Here is a 19812-nt window from a genome sequence, read left to right as displayed (position 1 = left end):
CTTAACGTAATATGCAGGACGTGGGTTAGGTGAAAATTCAGTTTGTAACTTCCCATCGCATTAACATACTTTACAGTCATATTTGATGCCCGGTTGTCTGTCTGATGTTAATAGTATTGATTCAGATTGTGCATTAACACGAAAACTCACTCACTCACACACACACACACACACACACACACACACACACACACACACACACACACACACACACACACACGCACACACTCATTGATTCCAGTGAGGGTGACAACTACTGTGTGTTGAACAACACATGCACCAGTCAGTTCCTCAGTTGGCGTCGAGTGGATGAGTTTTTTCAATTACCTTGCATTGCAAGAATTGTATGTAAGAGCCTGAAAGTAAATGGACTTGTATGCTAAAGAGCTGCGACAAAGCAAAGCTTGACCGATTATCAGATAATTGTCCACATGGGTTTTGTGGACGAGTATACTTTTAGTAGCCGCGCGGGATTAGCCGAGCGGTCAGGGGCGCTGCAGTCATGAGCTGCGTGGCTGATCCCGGCGGAGGTTCGAGTCCTCCCTCGGGCATGGGGGTGTGTGTTTGTCCTTAGGATGATTTAGGTTAAGTAGTGTGTAAGCTTAGGTACTGATGACCTTAGCAGTTAAGTCCCATACGATTTCACACACATTTGAACATTAGTTCTGCTCCTGTAAATAAACTGTTATCTCGTTAGTTCACATATTTATATTGGAATAACGTATTTGTAATAAGCACATCGGATTATTATTTTCCACAGTGTTTAAGAATTCAGGTCCTGTCATAGATAAGTGATCTATATTCAACAGTCCGATAAAGAATGTGGTTTACACAGTCTATCATATGATGACAGTCGTGGTCGGATATCCACATTAAGACTACCTGGCTGAATCCGATTAGAACGATCTGGTATCGAAATGAAATTACAGAAATCGGATAATTTGAACGTCTGTATTTCAACAATGCTTCGCACATAAATTCCTATGATGGAGTAACAGGTAGCAACTGTCTAAGAAAAAGTGAGAAATATGTCTACTAGTAGCAATGTAACGTAATTATAAACCACATTTATGTGATGGAAATACTGAATCGAACAATACACATCTATTTCAGTGGTGGGAAGATACACCATATGGGCTTTGCTGAGACATAATGACAATAATAATAATAATAATAATAATAATAATAATAATCGCGTGTGGCGGATAGTGGAAACCCTCCCCCATATGGGTGGTACCGAGGAAATCAAATACTAGGGGTGAACCAAATACTAACACAATCCTGAACGGCTACTCAATCCGTTGAACGCAAAATCCAGACACGTCTGAGTGAAAATCACCGTTACTCTGGTCACCGTGTTAGCTCAATGAGCTTGGCTGAAAATATTTGCTTTCAAAGGCTTCAACACCCTCTGGTCCTGTCCGGTCCTGGTATCACCCAAGCACAACCAATGAAACACAAGCAAACGTAAACTATGCAAGCAAAGTCAACTTTATCCCAGGTGGTACACAACCCGGCTGTCGACAGGCGGCAGTTGGATTTTCGGATTCTGGGGAGTCCAGGTTAGCACGACAGAGAATATCGAAGATCTCTGGTAAATTTCCCTACAAGCAAAAAACATGCATTTAAAAGTAAACATCGATACCTTGATCCAAACACGAAAACTAAATAATTTCACAAAAGAAATGGACCGACAAAAAATTCTCATCCTTGCACTTCAAGAACCACGACTAACTGACAATGAAACCGTGTATTAGGGAAACCATTGCATCTTCAAGAGCAGAATACAACAAAAGGTAACGAAAGGCGTACCAATCTTCGGCATTGCATTTCTCGAACACCGATTTATCAACTCTGTCAAAGAAATCACACCGATCGACAATCAAAAGGTTCCAATGGCTCTGAGCACTATGGAACTTAACAGTGGAGGTCATCAGTCTCCTAGAACTTAGAACTACTTATACCTAGCTAATCTAAGGACATCACACAAATTCATGCCCAAGGCTGGATTCGAACCTGCGACCGTAGCAGTCGCGCGGTTCCAGACTGAAGAGCCAAGAACCGCTCGGCCACCGCGGCTGGCCCGTCAACAAGCGACTTATGACTATGGTCATTCAGAGCCCCAGTAAAACATATACACTCATCAATGCACGTGTCCCCACCAACATCGACGGCCGGAGTGTTCGAGAGGTTCTAGGCGCTACAGTCTGGAACCGCGCGACCGCTACGGTCGCAGGTTCGCATCCTGCCTCGGGCATGGATGTGTACGATGTCCTTAGGTTAGTTAGGTTTAACTAGTTCTAAGTTCTAGGGGACTGATGACCACAGCAGTTAAGTCCCATAGTGCTCAGAGCCATTTGAACCATTTGAACCCACCAACATCGAAAATAAGAAAAACAACCACAATGTTGAAAAATTCTGGAACACACTCGAAAATACCATGAGCAAAATTCACCAAGATGACGTGAAAATACTAATGGGAGACTTCAACTCTATTTGGGACAGAAAAAACGTGTAGAAAAATCATTGGTACAAATTCAACACACCGAAACGCTTAGACTAACGTCACACGTCTGACTGACATTTGCCAATTGAACCACAAAAGGATGTCTTCCCGCTTTAAGAAAAAACCAGTCCCCAGGTAACATGCTTAGTAACCAGGTGCAAGCTGCTTTTGTTCGCCTTTCGAGACTTGCTGAAAGCCAGATTTTTAATTCTTTTGTAGCACAGCTACAAGCAGGCAGATAAAAACTTATTAAGGGAATCGTAAGACAACGCTCGAGCAAAATTCTTCTTGCTACTTTCAGTAACTCTTAGTGTCAGAGTGAAAACCTTACGGTACTGCCAGATTCATAATGCCACTTTTGTTTTCTGCCGACATTTTTTTGTTGTTGTGAATACATAATTTTATCTATGAAAAGCCCCATTTTCATAACACTTACGAATGGTACAGGAAATGAAATAAATACAGATCTTTTCTAAGTGTAAAGTCTGTAATATCCTACTAATTCGTGTTAAAATAAGCCCAATTGTCTCACAGAAACTTAATGCTTTATTAAGATAGACTGCCGTCGTGATGTTTCTGTATTAAGCTGACTTTAGTTTGTATTAGTACAGTGAATATTTTAATTGCATTTTCCATTAGTTTACTAAACGCAACAGTAATTATCAAAGAGAAATTAATTAGCAGCAGAATTTTCTTTCACCATATCTAAAACGATATGACAATGGTAAAGTTGTTTACAAATTCTACGCCTGTAGAAACCTACTTGTTCTAACGATGTCAATAAACAAGAGTAGTTTTAAAAGTATTTTCGTCTAGAAATGAATTGCCTTGACGGTTGATCGATCTAGAGTGGGAAAGGTAAAATTTTACAAATATATGACGAGAGGGACAAGTGCTTGAGAGAGGACTTCCCTATCAATACAAATGTGCCTGAGAGACGACTTTCCTATCAATCTCCTGGATAGTTTTGTTTCTCAAATCAACATAGTGCGTTATCATGCAGTAGCACAGGTGATGTAGTTTTGTTGCTCGATTTTCTTACACTGTGACCGAAAGGTGTCTCAGTTGTTGGCAACAAATTCCAGCTGTGTTGCACACACCCTGGGGGCAGAATTCGTAGCCCAAAACACACTTTTGGATTTATCAGATGTAAAATAATATGTTCACGCAACTCTCTCCTCGAGTTTACGTCTTTTGGTGGGGCTCAGCCTTTCATTTCTTCTTAGGAAGTTAACGATAAAGGCATCATAACACGTCACCAGTAACAGTACTGCATAGGAATGCTCGATGAGTGACCTGATGACGTTCAATAATAGTTACTCTGTTGATTTTTGTTGTTTCGAATTAGAGCATGCAGTACTCCTACACCAGACTTCTGAACATTGCCTGTTGAATGCAAATTCAAGTGGTTCATAATTATTTTAGTAAATTCACTCGATATTTTTATGTCCTTTAAATTACATTTGCTACATGATTCGCATTGAAGACGTAGGAAATGTATGTTATTTGGTCCGGGAAGCACGTTCCAACAGAAACTGATGCTTACATTGACATTTATGTTGCGAATTAGTCGTCTTATCCATCACATGGATAACGAGGATGCTCCGTTTTGCTACAGTTGTTTCATAGCTAACAAGGGAACCTCCCCATCGCACCCTCCTCAGATTTAGTTATAAGTTGACACAGTGGATAGGCCTTGAAAACTGAACACAGATCATTCGAAAAACAGGAAGAAGTTGTGTGGACCTATGAAAAAAATATTCAAACCAAACAAACTGAGTAGTCCGTGTGCATGATAAGCAACATCAAGGATAGCTTGAGCACGGGAGCGCAGTGGTCGCGTGGTTAGCGTGAGGAGCTGCAGAACGAGAGGTCGTTGGTTTAAGGCTTCCCTCGGGTTAGTTGTTTGATTTTTTTTATTTTCAGACAATCATCACCACACGTACTGTTATTCAACAAATGTAGGAAATAATCATACAAATGTTCGACAATCGTTCGATCCCTTAAGGAACTTTCCGATGCCTTACAGTTCGGAAAATATTCATTGACATTGTTATTGGAGTCACGAGCTATATTTGCTGGATTCATATTGCCCACGCAATGCATCGCACGTATTTAATGCACTCTCGTCCAAAGTAGCGAACAGTTAACTGCCAGCCAGGGAGCCTCATTAGCAGGAATACTCTCTCTTCCGTGCGCTATAGTCGACTGACGTCATGTCTTTCGATGTTTTTTAGGTGTAGCGTCATCATACTACGGCGCGGTTACCTCGCATCGGACGGACGGACGGACAGATAATAATTGTCTGAAAATAAAAATTAAACTTTTCACTCCTGGGAAAATTTGACGGAAGGACCTCTCGTTCCGCAGCTGCGTGCGCTAACCACGGGATCACGGCGCTCCTGAGCTCACCCTATCCTTGATGTTGCCTATCTTGCGCATGGACTACTCAGTTTGTATATTTTGCTTATTTTTTTCATACTTCCACACAACTTCTTCCTGTTTTCTCGATTGATCTGTGTTCAGTTTTTCAAGGCCTATCCCCTGTATCAACTTATAACTAAATCTGAGGGCGGTGCGATGGGGATGTTCCCTTGTTAGTGGTATTGTGTATTGGTGGCGTTGCCAGTTTACATACTGTGCATGTAACTCACAATAAATGCGTTGGATTCCTCCTGTGATCAGTTTACTTGAAAAACGTTTGTTGTCATCGTAATTTATGTAACTGGCTCTCCGACTTCCAATTTGACAATTTGTGGAAAAATTGTTTACCTCGTTAGTCCTAGTTTCAAACATTGTCTGTCTGACGGAAAACGTAGGCATGAAGGGGTCTGTAAAAAGCAATTAATCGCTATTATAGCAAACTTTTGAATTCACATGATACTTGAATTCTCTATATTGATTCTGAGAGTTTTCTTATTTCTCTTGTTGTTTACTGTCTCAATGTCATCCGTGAAAATAAAATTAAAGGCAGTTGGATTAGGTTCCTGATCTATAAACTGTGATTTAATATTCTGCGCTGCTAAATAAATTTTGAAGGTTGTATTCTTTACGTAAAACAGAGTATCGGTGTCAGTCCTAGGATTGACGATAAACTTCAGAAATACAATTACGGAAAAGTGACATATCGATTATGGCTCCTCACCATCAACAATAGTTGTTACCCATAGTTTCATATTTGCTATTTTATCGTCGTTACCCTTTAGAGACCAACCTGATCATTCCACAATGCCATTTTTGACTCGCTTCTTAATATGTCCTATAACTACAGATTTGTCGAAAATATTAACTGTTAAATACGCTATTCCACAAATTAGAAACTTCCAGTTATTCTTCATATCTTGAAACTTACTACCGTTGACTTTCACTGGAGAAAAGATACATAATAATAAAATGAAATCAAAGATTAGAATGTCAAATCATAGTGTGAATGGTTAAAATGAAATGAACTAAAAATCATCTCCTTGTCTAAAAGACGTTATTCTTCCAGAGAACTTCGGCACCTCAAAATTTTTTACACCTCTGATGTTCAGCCACATGTGGACAAATAGCGGGTCCCATGATGCAGCACTGTTTAGCCGTCACAAAATGAAGCCTCAAAAATCAGTCCACATTCCATTTACTGCGTTTCCTTGAAATTATATAAAATATACGTCTGTAAGTAAAAAAAAAAAAAAAAGACGAAGAAGAAAGAAACAAAGCTTGAAACAGCTGATTGGTGAAGCCTCCTTTGGCTTCCACAACAGCTCGAAGTCTGTTGGGCATTGAGCCCACAACTCGAGCCACATAACTAGGAGATTCAAGTAACTCATTCCAAGCGTCATGAATCACATCAGAAAGCTGTCGGCGAGTCGACGGTGACTGCCCTTTTCTCGTATTACTCTGACCATTTCTGCCCAGATATTCTCAATGGGATTCGTGTCAGCTCCTTTAGGTGGCCATTCCGTTACAGTAATATTACTATGGTCGTCGACCCGCCTCTTAACCACACGTGCCATATGAATAGACGAGCGATCTTGTTGGAACATGATCTGATCATCGCCAAATCTTGCTGCCACAGCAGGCAACATCACGTTCTCCAGAATTGATATGTAATTGCGCGCATCGAATCTTCCTTCCACTTCCCACAGGAGCCCACACCCTTCGGCCGATATCCACGCCCATACCGTTACCGACTACAAATGGCTCTGAGCACTGTGGGACTTAACATCTGTGGTCATCAGTCCCCTAGAACGTAGAACTACTTAAACCTAACTAACCTAAGGACATCACACACATCCATGCGCGAGGCAGGATTCGAACCTGCGACCGTAGCGGTCACGCGGTTCCAGACTGAAGCGCCTCGAACCGCACGGCCACACCGGCCGGCACCGACAACCTGCCACTCCTTCGGCAACTGTAAATATATTTTCGATTATACCTAGCACATTTAGGCCGGTAAACTAGTACTTTTCCGGATGATGCCGTAGAGAAAACTTTTTGGTGCGTGAAAATCACTCGCCTCCACAACTGGAGAGGTTTGTCGCCATTTTCAGTAGCAAAAGCAAGGCAAGCTTCTCTTTGGGAAACAGTCAATGTCTCTTTCACAGCAGCGCTTCTTGCTCTCAGTCCACCTTCCCTTACACGAGGAGTGACGGTCTTACTGCTAACATTGAGACCCAAAGTTTGCTGAATTTGTCGTGCGTTGACAAATGGGTGGTTCTCACTGAAACGGCGTATCTGCTGATCCTGAGCTGCTGTTGTTTTGCGGCGACGGCCATGAGGCCTCCCATTCAAGTTACCACTCTCTTCCTTTCGTCTGATCCACCTGGCTACCGTCGACTTGTGAAGACCCATAGTTCTCGCTATGTCGGCATTTGAAGATCCCTCTGCATGGAGTTCTATTATAGCGCCCTTGTCTGCCTCAGCCAGATGGGCCATTTAGCGTTGACTGAATGATTCGTCGCGGTTAATATTGGCTGCGGAAACAGCGCTGGCAGGAAACAGACTGCCTCCTCCACGATGGCAGCCACAACGCAGTGGCCAAGTATGTGTAACACGGAAATCGATGGCATAAAAGAGAGATCGCAAGCCCATACCCGTGTCATTACATAGTGGAGCAACTTAGAATCTCTAATTTTTCTCAGAAGGGACTGGTCCACTCTTGTCATGTCTTATCCTGATAAATATTACATGAAATGAAATGTTTACGTTTTGCATATGCGGCAGGCCTGACGCAAGAAACATTTCTGAAATATCTGAGGCAACCTGAAGAACACTTCATGAATTTTGTCTGTAGAGGGTTGCCTTATAAGAAGGAAAACGTGTTTATCCCCGCTCGCCGTGTTTCCAGGTGGCGCAGTTTACTCGGAGGCATACATAATTCTCGCCGGGCGTAAGAAGCGACTCGACGAGCGAGGGGAACTCGCCAAGTGTCATAGGCTGATTGTCCCGAAACTTTGCTCACAAGGGGAGGCCGCCAAATGTGAAATTCAGATTCGATTCATACTGCGCATAATAAAAGCTCATGGCCAGAGGTGTAATGTGGCAAAGCACCAAGATGCACTTCTCAGCTGTTGTCGAGAAAATCGACAGTTAGAAGAAACCGTTGCGGTGAAATACTCTCTACGATTAATAATTTTCTACAGCGTCGTGGCGCAGCGGTAAGCGCTCGAGTTCGTAATCCGAAGGTCGCCGGATCGAATCTCACGCCATGCAACATTTTTTTATTATTATTATTTTTTTGTAATTCAAATATATATATATATATATATATATATATATATATATATAAACTATTAATGAATTGCTTATGCATGTTGGTGAAGGCGGATCGCTCTCCAATTGTACCGCCTCCATTTTACCGTTTGTTTAACAGGGTGTACCAAAGCTCTCACGTCCGCACTGATTTTCGACGGTGTTATAAGTTGTGCTAGGGACCGCATCTACCTTCTTTCGAAGTTAGCAGGCAACTACGCTGTTATGCGGCGGCTCGTTTCGGCCCATTCAACATCTGTCCTTCAAGTGTAACGAGCGATTAACGGAGTTTATATTTCATACCTGCCACAGCAAATTTGTGTTCGTGGGGTTTCTATTCTAATTCGAACGTTTGACTTACGCTATACGTATTCGTTTCGGAATATCGTTTCTACGTCTTCCGCTAACTATACGTGGTTAACATTATGAAGACAATTAATAACATTTGTGAAATACAAATTTGTTTGCGGAAAACATAATGATGTTCGAAGTCGCCAGTTTTTCCACGACAAACGACTATCAACAACTTATTATATGCATAATTGTTGCAACCTGTTGCCGGGAATTTTATATATATATATATATATATATATATATATATATATATATATATATATATATATATATATATGTGTGTGTGTGTGTGTGTGTGTGTGTTTATACACACATTTGAATTACAAAAAACAAATACTAAAAAAAAAAAAGTTGCATGGAGCGAGATTCGATCAGCCGACCTTCGGATTACGAACTCGAGCGCTTACCGCTGCGCCACGACGCTGTAGAAAATTATGAATCGTAGAGAGTATTTCACCGCAGCGGTTTCTTCTAACTGTCGATTTTCTCGACAACGGCTGAAAAGTGCATCTTGGTGCTTTGCCACATTACACCTCTGGCCATGAGCTTTTATTATGCGCAGTATGAATCGAATCTGAATTTCACAATTGGCGGCCTCCCCTTGTCAGTGAAGGAGAGGACAAAATAAGCGAACTTGTGTTTCGGCTTATCTGCAGACACTCGACCGTTTCCGAGAAAACGACGGCCAAAGTTATCAACGCGCTGTTGCTCTAGTGTAGATACATTCTGCAGCCGAGAACGCAATTGAAGCGGTGGCTCAGTGGCTACCGTCGTTCCTTCTTAGCATTGATTCCCGTGTTCGAGACCATATTGGGTTTTTTAATTATTTTATTTTCCTGCCTCTCTATCAGAATTATCTTCGAAAATTTTTTTTCTAATTTATGTTGAAATAATGTTGTCCTTACTCGACAATTAACTTTATGTGTAATTAATGAATTAAAAAAATAATAAACGAATGAGACAAGCTGATATAAAATCATCTCGTCTGCCTCATGTATCGTTATATCCAAATGGTTTATCAATGTTAATCTACATTTAGATCCGATAATGGCACCTTTAGTGTGTTGAAACCGGTTATCCAGTAGACAGTATTTAAGCGATCTTGGCTTCTGAATTATTTCTACAACAGAGTGATCGCCCCACTACGCACTGTGTGTTCCCTTTTTAACTTATTTCTTTACACAGTAAATTAACTGACGAATAACGACAACAGTGTTTCATCATAAATTGGAATAAACATTCGTAGATAATTCAGAGAGTGAGGGGGGAAAAAAGGAAAAACCGGGTTTCGAACTCGCAGCGCAAAGTTCCGAAGTCGCTATGGTAGCCGCAGAGCCACCGCTTCAGTTGAATCCTTAACCGCTAAGCGGTATCTACACTATAGCAACAACGCATTGAACACTTTGACCGTCGTTTTCTCAGAAGCGGTAGAGTTTAAGCTTATTTTGTCCCCTCTTTCAATGAGCGTAGTTAAAAGCAAGATCGGGGTCTGACACTTGGCGTGCCCCCTCGTAAATTGCGTGCGTTGGGATTCAGTAGACAGAATGCGTCCACTTTCCTCGACTACTCATTGACATGTTTGGAAACTTTCTTTGTTGTAGTTGCACTTTGCATTATGAGGGCTGGTTTTCCTGATGAGGATCTACTTATGGACTTTGCTCCTAATTTACGTTACTGTGTAGTAGACCTACTGCAACTACTTAAACCGGAAACGTTTGTTTGTTTGGATACTCCGCTTCTTAGTTGCTACATTTCGCTAAAATATTTTCCTTTTTTTCAAAACGGCAAGTTAAGATGACCACTGCAACATGGTAAGATCAGTAACAATTTAATACTTTGAAACAGTTATGTGTGGTGTACGAGGAGTCTACTGTTGTTGACTGAGGAATACATTAAACACGAAAGCTGCGTCCAATAACAATAATTAACTTTCGGTTACATGACAAAACACAAGTCGAAGCACTGTCAGTTCATCTCAGTACCCAGTAAAACTTAAACTGGAAAGATCGAAAACATACTTTTGTGGGGAAGGCAAACGAATGACTGCGTTTTATTGGCCGCACACTAAGAATACGCAACAGGCCAACTGAAAACACTGCCTACACTACGTTTGTCCGTCCACTGCTATAATATCCTTGACAGACGTGATTGACTGTGCACGCAAAAACGTCCAAGGAACGGTAGCACGCTTTGTAATGTCACGAAATAGGGGAGAGAGGATCCCAGATTTGATAATCGAGTTGGGGTAACATTCATGAAAACATATGCGTTTTTCGTTGCCACGAGATCTTTTCACGAAATTTCAATCACCACCATATGTTCTGAATGCCAAAACATTATTTCCTAGGGTACTTACACAAGAAGAAACCATAGTAATAATGTAATTCAAGGCTCGCAAGAAAAGATTTAAGTAGTCCCTTTTCCAGCACACTGTTAATGAGTGGGACGGTAGAGAAATAATCCGAACCTTCTGCCAGGCACGTAAGTCCGGATTGCAAAGAAATCCTGTTGATGTAGTCATGTAGATGTAACAACGAAATTATGTTGTAATTACGACATGTGACTTTCACTTGATCTGAACATCGAAGTTGTTTACTGTTTATTTACTTTTTGTTCATTAATTTCAGCCATATACGAACACCTAGGCGCGTTAAAGTGATATTGAAATAAAGTGTCATGCATGGACCAATAACAATAAGTTCCCACCTACTTGTTATAGTACTGCATTATCTGCCAGCGTATTCAGAAGTGGATATCGCATACGAAGTTCCTAGGGTGTTTGTAATGGATATTGCAGACGACTTCGACAAAGTTTGAATGTAGCTTCGTAAAAGTTCCGTGATCAAACGATCTGAGTTGCTGGAGAATACAGTTTATCCTCACTAGACAGTATATATTATCATTATACATGAGGTGAGTAGGGTTTCGCCGCGTTGCGGTGGCCGAGCGGTTCCAGGCGCTTCAGTGACGAACCGCACGGCTGCTTCAGTCGCAGGTTGGAATTCTACCTCGGGCATAGATGTCTGTGATGCCCTTAGGCTAGCTAGGTTTAAGTAGTTCTAGGTCTAGGGGCTGATGACCTAAGCAGTTAGGTCGCATAGTTCTTGAAGCCATTTTTTGACCTTTCGCGTAAATTTTCTTTACATAAACCGTCGTATCTTTTGATTGCGTTGACATAGATGCTCACTTTTTTACACCAGCAAGGGACCGGTTACAGCAAGAAGTGCGATACATTTCCGCTTATTATGTCCACCCGTTCTGGAGGTAAACGGGTTTTAAGGGTTGGGTAGACCGATAGACGGTCAAGAAAGTGAGACTAGTAGGGTTCCGTTTTTACCGGTTTAGGTGACGAAATCCTAACAACGAAAACACTGAAGATGAGGGCCGCATAAATAACACCCGCTACTCTTTATTCGAAATGTTCTAGTTGCTGTCGATACATAAGCATATTAGTCGTAGCTACGTTTTCGATCCAAATCACGTTTACAGGAATGCAAATAGAATGTATTTGCCTATACACGTGGTAATTCACATCCCAGTATTAATGCCACCGCGTTTTAGAAGTACGAACATTCTCATTGCTAGCTAGCTTAAGAAACACTTCTGCTAATGAACGTTTTCTGGCTGTGGCGAGTCTAGTGGAGAATTCGAAACAATGCAGAATACGTTTGGCAGCTATGTAGCCGTTTATTTCCTGGGGTGGTGCAGAATTATCCTACAAAATTTACTCTCTAATAACAGTAATTTGTTATTTCGATAATCATCCCGAATGATTGTCGCATAAGTGGTGACATAAAGGAAGAAAATTCATGTTTTTGAGTCCAGAAAGCTCTATGCAACAGAAACTGCAGATTTTTATTGCGAAATTGCCGGCTTGTTCATGTCTGGGGTAATAATAGAGGGCTGTTTGCCTAGGTTGTCTGCTAGCATAGTGAAAGGAAGGTCTGGTTTGTTTTCGGTTCTAATCTCTATGGAGGCAGGTAGAATATCAGTAAAGCAATTTTAAGAAATTCTCGCGCACCCAATACGTTTTATCGCTACCTTTATTCTGTACTGGCGCCCTGTGCATGTCAATATGACACTCTTGTAGAATTTCATACATGTTACTGCCTACTTTTTCCGCTTCTGTCAATAATGGAATTGACTTAAGCGTGGCACTGAATGATGTTTAAGTGAATTTCGTTATGAATCTTCACGCATTGCTAAATTTGCACACTTTCATGGTAGGTCAGCAACGGTAATCCAGTATGACTGGTCTGAACGTTGACACAGACCGTTTCGCGGCCGAATGCGGATAATATTTTGCTACTTCGTAACGATCTGGGGTTCTTTGTCTTACTGAAACAGTTAAGTCATCTCGATAAGTTGAAATTCATTTTTATTTGTCCAGTTCATACCAATTAGCGTTTGTTCTTTCAGTTCTGTCTTATATTTACGTGTTGTATTTAACACACTAATCAGCATTAATATAGTCTTAGAAATTATGGAATACAGTCTAAGAAAGTTCAGATAGTTTGTCAATTTCACGCCTGCGCATAGTATGTTGGTAGCACTTCGTCGCCTTGCCTGTTATGCTGTGTAGCAGACTTTAAAGCCGTGCGGATCAGCATAACGAAAAGGCGAGGGGTCTCGCTCGTTTTGTCCACGACTGTACATCACATCTACCGATTTCCGTCATTTGGATAATTCCTTCGTGGTGCGCTGTCCCTTTTTTTTTGGTCTTAGAGTGTATGTTTCCAAGTTCATATGTCTGCTTCAAATGGTAGGGACTGTTACGCGTGACGCTAGCGTTCAGGTCAGCGGTTACTTTTGATAATATTATGATATATTTTGATTTTTAGAAGCATTATTTTCGTGTATATAGAACACCTTTTAAGTTATGAATCACGGGAATATGCAGTATTATATGTTCAAGTGTAATGTTGCCATTATGACGTACGGTTTGGTTGACGATCTAAGAGTGGCGTAACGACACACACGTTGAAAGAATATGTACATGGTCAATTTGTGACAGTTGAAGATAGAAGATTTGTGTCACTGTTTTTGTGTGTAAAGTTGTCAATCTTTTCGTATGGTAACTGTTTGTGTGTTTGCAACACTGGCTCCGGCAACATTGAGTCTTGTGATGATGTCGGTTTTACTATCTGCTATTGTTCGGAATTAGTAAATAAATAGATATATTGTCACAAAGTGAAATATTTAATTTTGATGAGGATTGGATCTGCAGTCTTAATGTAATTACTGAATGTAGTCATTCAGTTTATGAGTGTTAAAAAAATGTGTTGCGATTGCAATTTCTACATTTTATCATTTTCACGCATAGTGAAAGCAAATAAAATTGTTATAAAATGAAATGCGGTGGCATTAAAAATGAAGGAACAAAGCGTTAGAACTGAAAATATAAGTAGCACTTATGTGTATTTTCGAAGCCTATTCTAAACCATTAAGATGTGAAATGCTGGAACATAGTTTCAAACTGTCTGAATGCAAATACGTGTCGTGCTATAAATATACCTGCGCTTACAGACACAGACACACACACACACACACACACACACACACACACACACACACACACACACACACACACATATATATATATATATATATATATATATATATATATATATATATATATATATATATATAATACTGAGAAATGTGTTCTAGCAATTCACGACTTGTTGTAGGATGTAGAGTAGCCCCACTAGGCTTGAAAATGACAAATTGTCGAAATTGGAATCTCAGTAAATATTCTAATAATCATAAGTGGAATTACAACATTAAATGATTATTTAATTGTATCCTTGGCCATAATAACACAAACAGCCGAAAAACAATCGTGGACCTATATCTCTATACGATTTGAAACAGTAAAAGGTAATTATGTTAACCACGAAAGTCTTGAGTACGTCAGATTGCAAATTTACATTCGTGAGGGCACGGAAAACTTGCCATTAACCAGTAAACATTACAGAGAGTGCATGTAAATATTTATATCACGTTAATCCTACAGAATGGCCCATATTATCACCTTATATATATCAGTTTATGTTTGAAACATTCTCCGCGGGATGTGGTTTGTACAAGTATAGCTCATTTGCAGAGAGGAAGTGGAATACATAAAGGGCAGTCAAATGAAAATGAGACAGACGGAGAAAAGGAAGTAAACTGATTATTATTTCAAAAGTAATCATCAAAACTGTTAACACATGCAAGAAAAGACAGTCAGTGCCTTCATGGCGGGCTTTAAAAAATAGAAATCTCTTGGGAAGAGATCGGGACTTTGTGAAGGATGTGTAAAGGTTTTCCATTTTCCAGCGAAAGTTCTGCAGCGTAGTCGAAGCAACCTTGGCTGCATATGGGTGACATTATCCTGCTACTTTGGTCTCGATCCTCTGTAGGCGGGCCTACAAGTTGCGAAGGATGTTTCGACGGCAGAAGTTCCGCTGGGAAGCCCTTACACACCTCGACCCAGCCCCAATCTCTCCCAATGCGGTTTCCATATTTTTGTAGCCATGAGGAAAGACATCCGTGGCCGTCGCTTTACTTCGAAGAAGTGCACGCCTGGGCACAATCATGGTTTCGCAGGTATCCGCAAACATTATTCCGTGTGGGCGTTGACCGTCTTTTCTCACAGTCGGATAAATGTATTAACAAATTTGGCGATTACTTTTGAAATATTTAATAGTTTACTTAGTTTTCTCCGTTCTCTCGTTTCCATGTGACTGTCCCTGATACAGGGTGTCTGTTTTAACTTGAGACAACGAAATATCTCGAAAACAACGCATCGTACGAAGATAACGTTGTAGGTGAAAAGTTAATATTAGTAAAGGGGACATTTGGCAGAGCTACAACCGGCCACCTCCTAACTATCCATTCTCTGTGGGCGGTGTCAACTTTGTATTTTGAAAATGAGAATTCCCCATTTTTATTGCGTATGTACGATTTACTCAAACTTCTGTTTTCCAATCGTAGCAGATGACACTGTAATCGACAAATATCAAGAGTGGTAGTTTTTTCAATGAATAACCGACGCATTTGATTCTACATTTCATTATAATGTAAATGTAAGCCTTCGTGTTCTAACGATCGATAGTTATGTTAAAACGTTGCTTGAGTGTTGCAGATGTTATTATATTGCACAAATAATATGGCTAGACATTGACATTTCTGGCAAATGAACTACTTGTGCGGTAGTTTTCTGTTCCCTACGTCGTTGATTGTAGTGAGTCCCCAAACCACCGGAGTGCTTGATTTCGGTGGCTGTCCCTCTCGAACTCCGTCATCAGGGTGACTGAATTCGGTATGCGTTACCATCCAACCACCGGCAACTCTCGCCATGGCTGCCACACGGCTACCAGCGAAATACAAACCACAAACATTGCAATAAGGTAAAGTGTCCATGAGGTGCCAGTGACAGCCGCACATGCCACGGCTACTCACCGAAATCAAGCACCCCAGTGGTTAGAGGCCGAGGGACTCACCAAAATCAAGCAACCCAATTGTGAGACACAAGGAGGCTCACCGATATCAAGCATCCTGATGGGAACATGAAATTATTACCTCTACGGCATTTTTTCTGGATCACCCTGCGTGTAGATTCCAAGCAGACATTCAAACGGCTGACCAGTCAACTGTACAGTCAATTTCGAACATCAACCGTTAGAACACAAAGGTTTACATTTACATCATAAATGAAACATACACTATGTGATCTAAAGTATAGGGACACCTCCAAAACATACGTTTTTCATACTAGGTGCATTGTGCTGGCGCCTGCTGCTAGGTACTCCACATCAGCGACCTCAGTAATCATTACACATGGGAGAGCAGAATGGAGTTCTCCACGGAACTCACGGACTTCGAACGTGGTCAGGTGATTGGGTGTCACTTAGGTCATACGTCTGTACGCGAGATTTCCACACTCCTAAACATCCCTAGGTCCACTATTTCTGATGTGATAGTGAAGTGGAAACGTGAAGGGACACGTACAGCACAAAAGTGTACAGGCCGACCTCGTCTGTTGTCTGACGGAGACCGCTGATAGTTGAAGAGGGTCGTGATGTTTAATTGGCAGACATCTACCCAGACCATCACACAGGAATTCCAAACTGCATCAGGATCCACTGCAAGTACTGTAACAGTTAGGCGGGGGTGAGGAAACTGGGATTTAATGGTCGAGCGGCTGCTCATAAGCCACACATCATGCCGGTAAATGCCAAACGACGCCTCGCTTGGCGTAAGGAGCGTAAACATTGAACGACTGAACAGTGGAAAAATGTTGTGTGGAGTGACGAATCACGGTACACAATGTGGCCATCCGATGGCAGGATTTGGGTGTGGCAAATACCCGGTGAACGTCATCTGCAAGCATGTGTAGTGCGAACAGTAAAATTCGGAGACAGTGGTGTTATGGTGTGGTCGTGTTTTTCATGGAGGGGCTTGCAACCCTTGTTGTTTTGCGTGGCACTATCATACCACAGGCCTACATTGATGTTTTCAGCACCTTCTTGCTTGCCACTGTTGAAGAGCAATTCGGGGATGGCGACTGAAAATTACAACACGATCGAGCACCTGTTCATAATGCACGGCCTGTGGCGGAGTGGTTACACGACAATAACATCCCTGTAATGGGCTGGCCCGCACAGAGTCCTGACCTGTACCCTATAGAACACCTTTCGGATGTTTTGGAACGCCGACATCGTGCCAGGCTTCACCGACTGACATCGATACCTCTCCTCAGTGCAGCACTCCGTGAAGAATGTGCTGCCATTCCCCAAGAAACCTTACAGCACTTGATTGAGTGGAAGCTGTCATCACGGCTAAGGGTGGCCAAAACCACGTTTAATTCCAGCATTACCGATGGAGGGCGCCACGAACCTGTAAGTCATTTTCAGCCAGGTGTCCGGATACTTTTGATCTCATAGTGTAGAATCAAATGTTTCGGTTCTTAGTTGTAAAAACAGGTAAACGTGATATTTGTCGATTACAGCGCCATCTGCCACGAAGGTGAAAGAATGGTTTGCGTAAACCGTACTTATTTTTTTGAGGAGGATCCGAATATGCAGTAAAATGAGGGAGTCCCATTTTGAAAATACGAAGTTGACCCCGCCCATGCAAGAGAGGCGGTTAGAAGGTGGCCTGTTGTGGCACAGATGGATGTCTCCTTTACTAATATTAACTTTTCACCTAGAACCTTTTCTTCGTAAGATATGTGGTTTTAGAGATATTTAGATGTCTCATGTTACAATAAACAACCTGTAGTAAAGCTACTGATGGCCAAAGTGAGATAAAGAAAAAATTTGGTACATTTGTTTGTCGGTAGGTTACAAGAAGAATTTTCGTGAGACAGAAGGGGGAGGCAGACAGACAGATAGGGGCGAGTTGCAGCAGCAGCAGCAGTACCTCTCCGTCGCTGAGCAGCACGATGCGCACGACGACGATGTTGATGGGGTTGCCGATGGAGGGGTCGAGGTAGAGCGAGGCGACCATGTTCATGACGGTGAGGATGTAGGTTTCGACTGCGCTGGGCTCGCGGTGGTACTCGAGCATGGAAGCGTCGGCCACTAACAGCGCCTCCACGTGGCTCTCGCGCGACGTGGAGCGGCGCCAGCGCGTCCTGCGTGGTCGAGCGCGACCGCCACTCTCCGCCGCTAGCCGCGACACCGGCTCCGCGTCTGCAAGCACAGCCGGTCGGTCGCCGTCAGGGACAGTGCAGAGGGCTAAGTTATACCACAGCTACTTCTAAATGAAACTCCGACTAGCTATTAGAAAAACAAAAATGTATTAAATCTGTTTTCATTTACAATCTGTACTTACACGTAAGGAGACTGGAAAGGAGTATGGCAACTGAAGGTAAAGGAAGTCAAAGAACCAGAGGATGAACCAAAAGCAGAAACAGAGGAATGGGGACGATTTAAAAGTGCTATGGTAGAAGCTGTATGCGGAAGAAGAAATGGCAGAAAACCGTAGTGGAATTAAAGAGTCAAGGAGACAGCGGGAAGGAAGAAAGCTCTAAAGTAGCAAGAGAGGAGTATAAGAAAAAGAAGAAAGTGGCAAATAAGACAGCGGCTGAGAAGAATGTGGATAGAAAAATAGACAAAGATGATCGAGGAGGTTAATAGAGGAAGTGAGAAAGTTCAATATAGAATGATATAACGCAAGAGGAGAGGTTTGAGAAGGAATGAAAAAATTATGGATAGAAATGAGAAAGAGTTTAATAACAAAGAGACAATGAAAACAGTGTGGAAGGAGTACTTTAAGTACTTGCTAAAACCGAACGGACTTGGAGATGAGGATCACAGACGAAAAGAGGTAGAAGTTAACTCTGGAGGAGAGGAAAGGATCGGAGATCGAAGGAAATAGACATGGCACTGGACAAGATGGGCCAACGGCCTTGCCGCAGTGGTAACACCGGTTCCCATCAGATCACCGAAGTTAAGCGCTGTCGGGCTGGGCTAGCACTTGGATGGGTGACCATTCGATCTGCCGAGCGCTGTTGGCAAGCGGGGTGCACTCAGCCCTTGTGAAGCAAACTGAGGAGCTACTTGATTGAGAAGTAGCGGCTCCGGTCTCGGAAACTGACATACGGCCGGGAGAGCGGTGTGCTGACCACATGCCCCTCCATATCCGCATACAGTGACGCCTGTGGTTGAGGATGACACGGCGACCGGTCGGTACCGTTGGGTCTTCATGGTCTGTTCGGGAGGAGTTACTGGACAAGATGATAGGAGAAAAGGCACCAGGTATGGACGAAGTAAGTGTCGAATTGGTGAAGGCAGCATGGGAGGTTGGGGAACAATGACTGTATCGTGTAATGACAGTGGTGTGGAATGAGAAGAAGACTCCAGAAGATTGAAAGAGGGCACTAATTGTCCCTACATTCAAAAAAGGAAGTAGAAAGTATTGTAGAAACTACAGGGGTCACACTGATACCACATTGTGCTAAGGTAATGAAAGGTCATGGAGAGCAGAATCCGAACAAGAGTCGAAAACTAACTGAGAGAGGAACAAAATGGCTTCAGACAGGGAGGTCAACTACTGACCGCGTATTTGGAAGAAGGCAGCTCCGGGAGAACCAAAATGAATTTGAGGAAAACCTTGTGATGGCCCTTCTCGATACAGAAAAGGCATTTGATAGCGTCAGTAGAAAAGAGGTCATGGGGATACTAGAAAGGAGTGGAAAAACAAATGTGGAGCAGATGTATTCTGGA

The 19812-nt window shown here is 42.1% G+C and overlaps 1 protein-coding gene and 1 pseudogene across 1 annotated transcript in view; one reads left to right on the top strand and one right to left on the bottom strand.

Annotated features, from left to right (window-relative positions):
• The window catches only part of LOC126198725 (A disintegrin and metalloproteinase with thrombospondin motifs 7-like), a 673695-nt gene that overhangs the window by 278067 nt on the left and 375816 nt on the right, over positions 1–19812 (bottom strand). Inside the window, exon 3 of the mRNA XM_049935245.1 lies at positions 18005–18276. Coding sequence (XP_049791202.1) covers positions 18005–18151 — 147 coding nt within the window. The 5' untranslated portion in view covers positions 18152–18276. The remainder of the gene's footprint in view (positions 1–18004; positions 18277–19812) is intronic.
• Positions 18986–19103, top strand: LOC126199761 (5S ribosomal RNA; annotated as a pseudogene).

This window comes from Schistocerca nitens, chromosome 8, assembly GCF_023898315.1.
Source record: "Schistocerca nitens isolate TAMUIC-IGC-003100 chromosome 8, iqSchNite1.1, whole genome shotgun sequence".
In the NCBI taxonomy this organism is placed as follows: Eukaryota; Metazoa; Arthropoda; class Insecta; order Orthoptera; family Acrididae; genus Schistocerca; species Schistocerca nitens.
The sequence above is the reverse complement of the archived record's forward strand: the minus strand, read 5'-3'. Positions and strand labels throughout refer to the sequence as shown.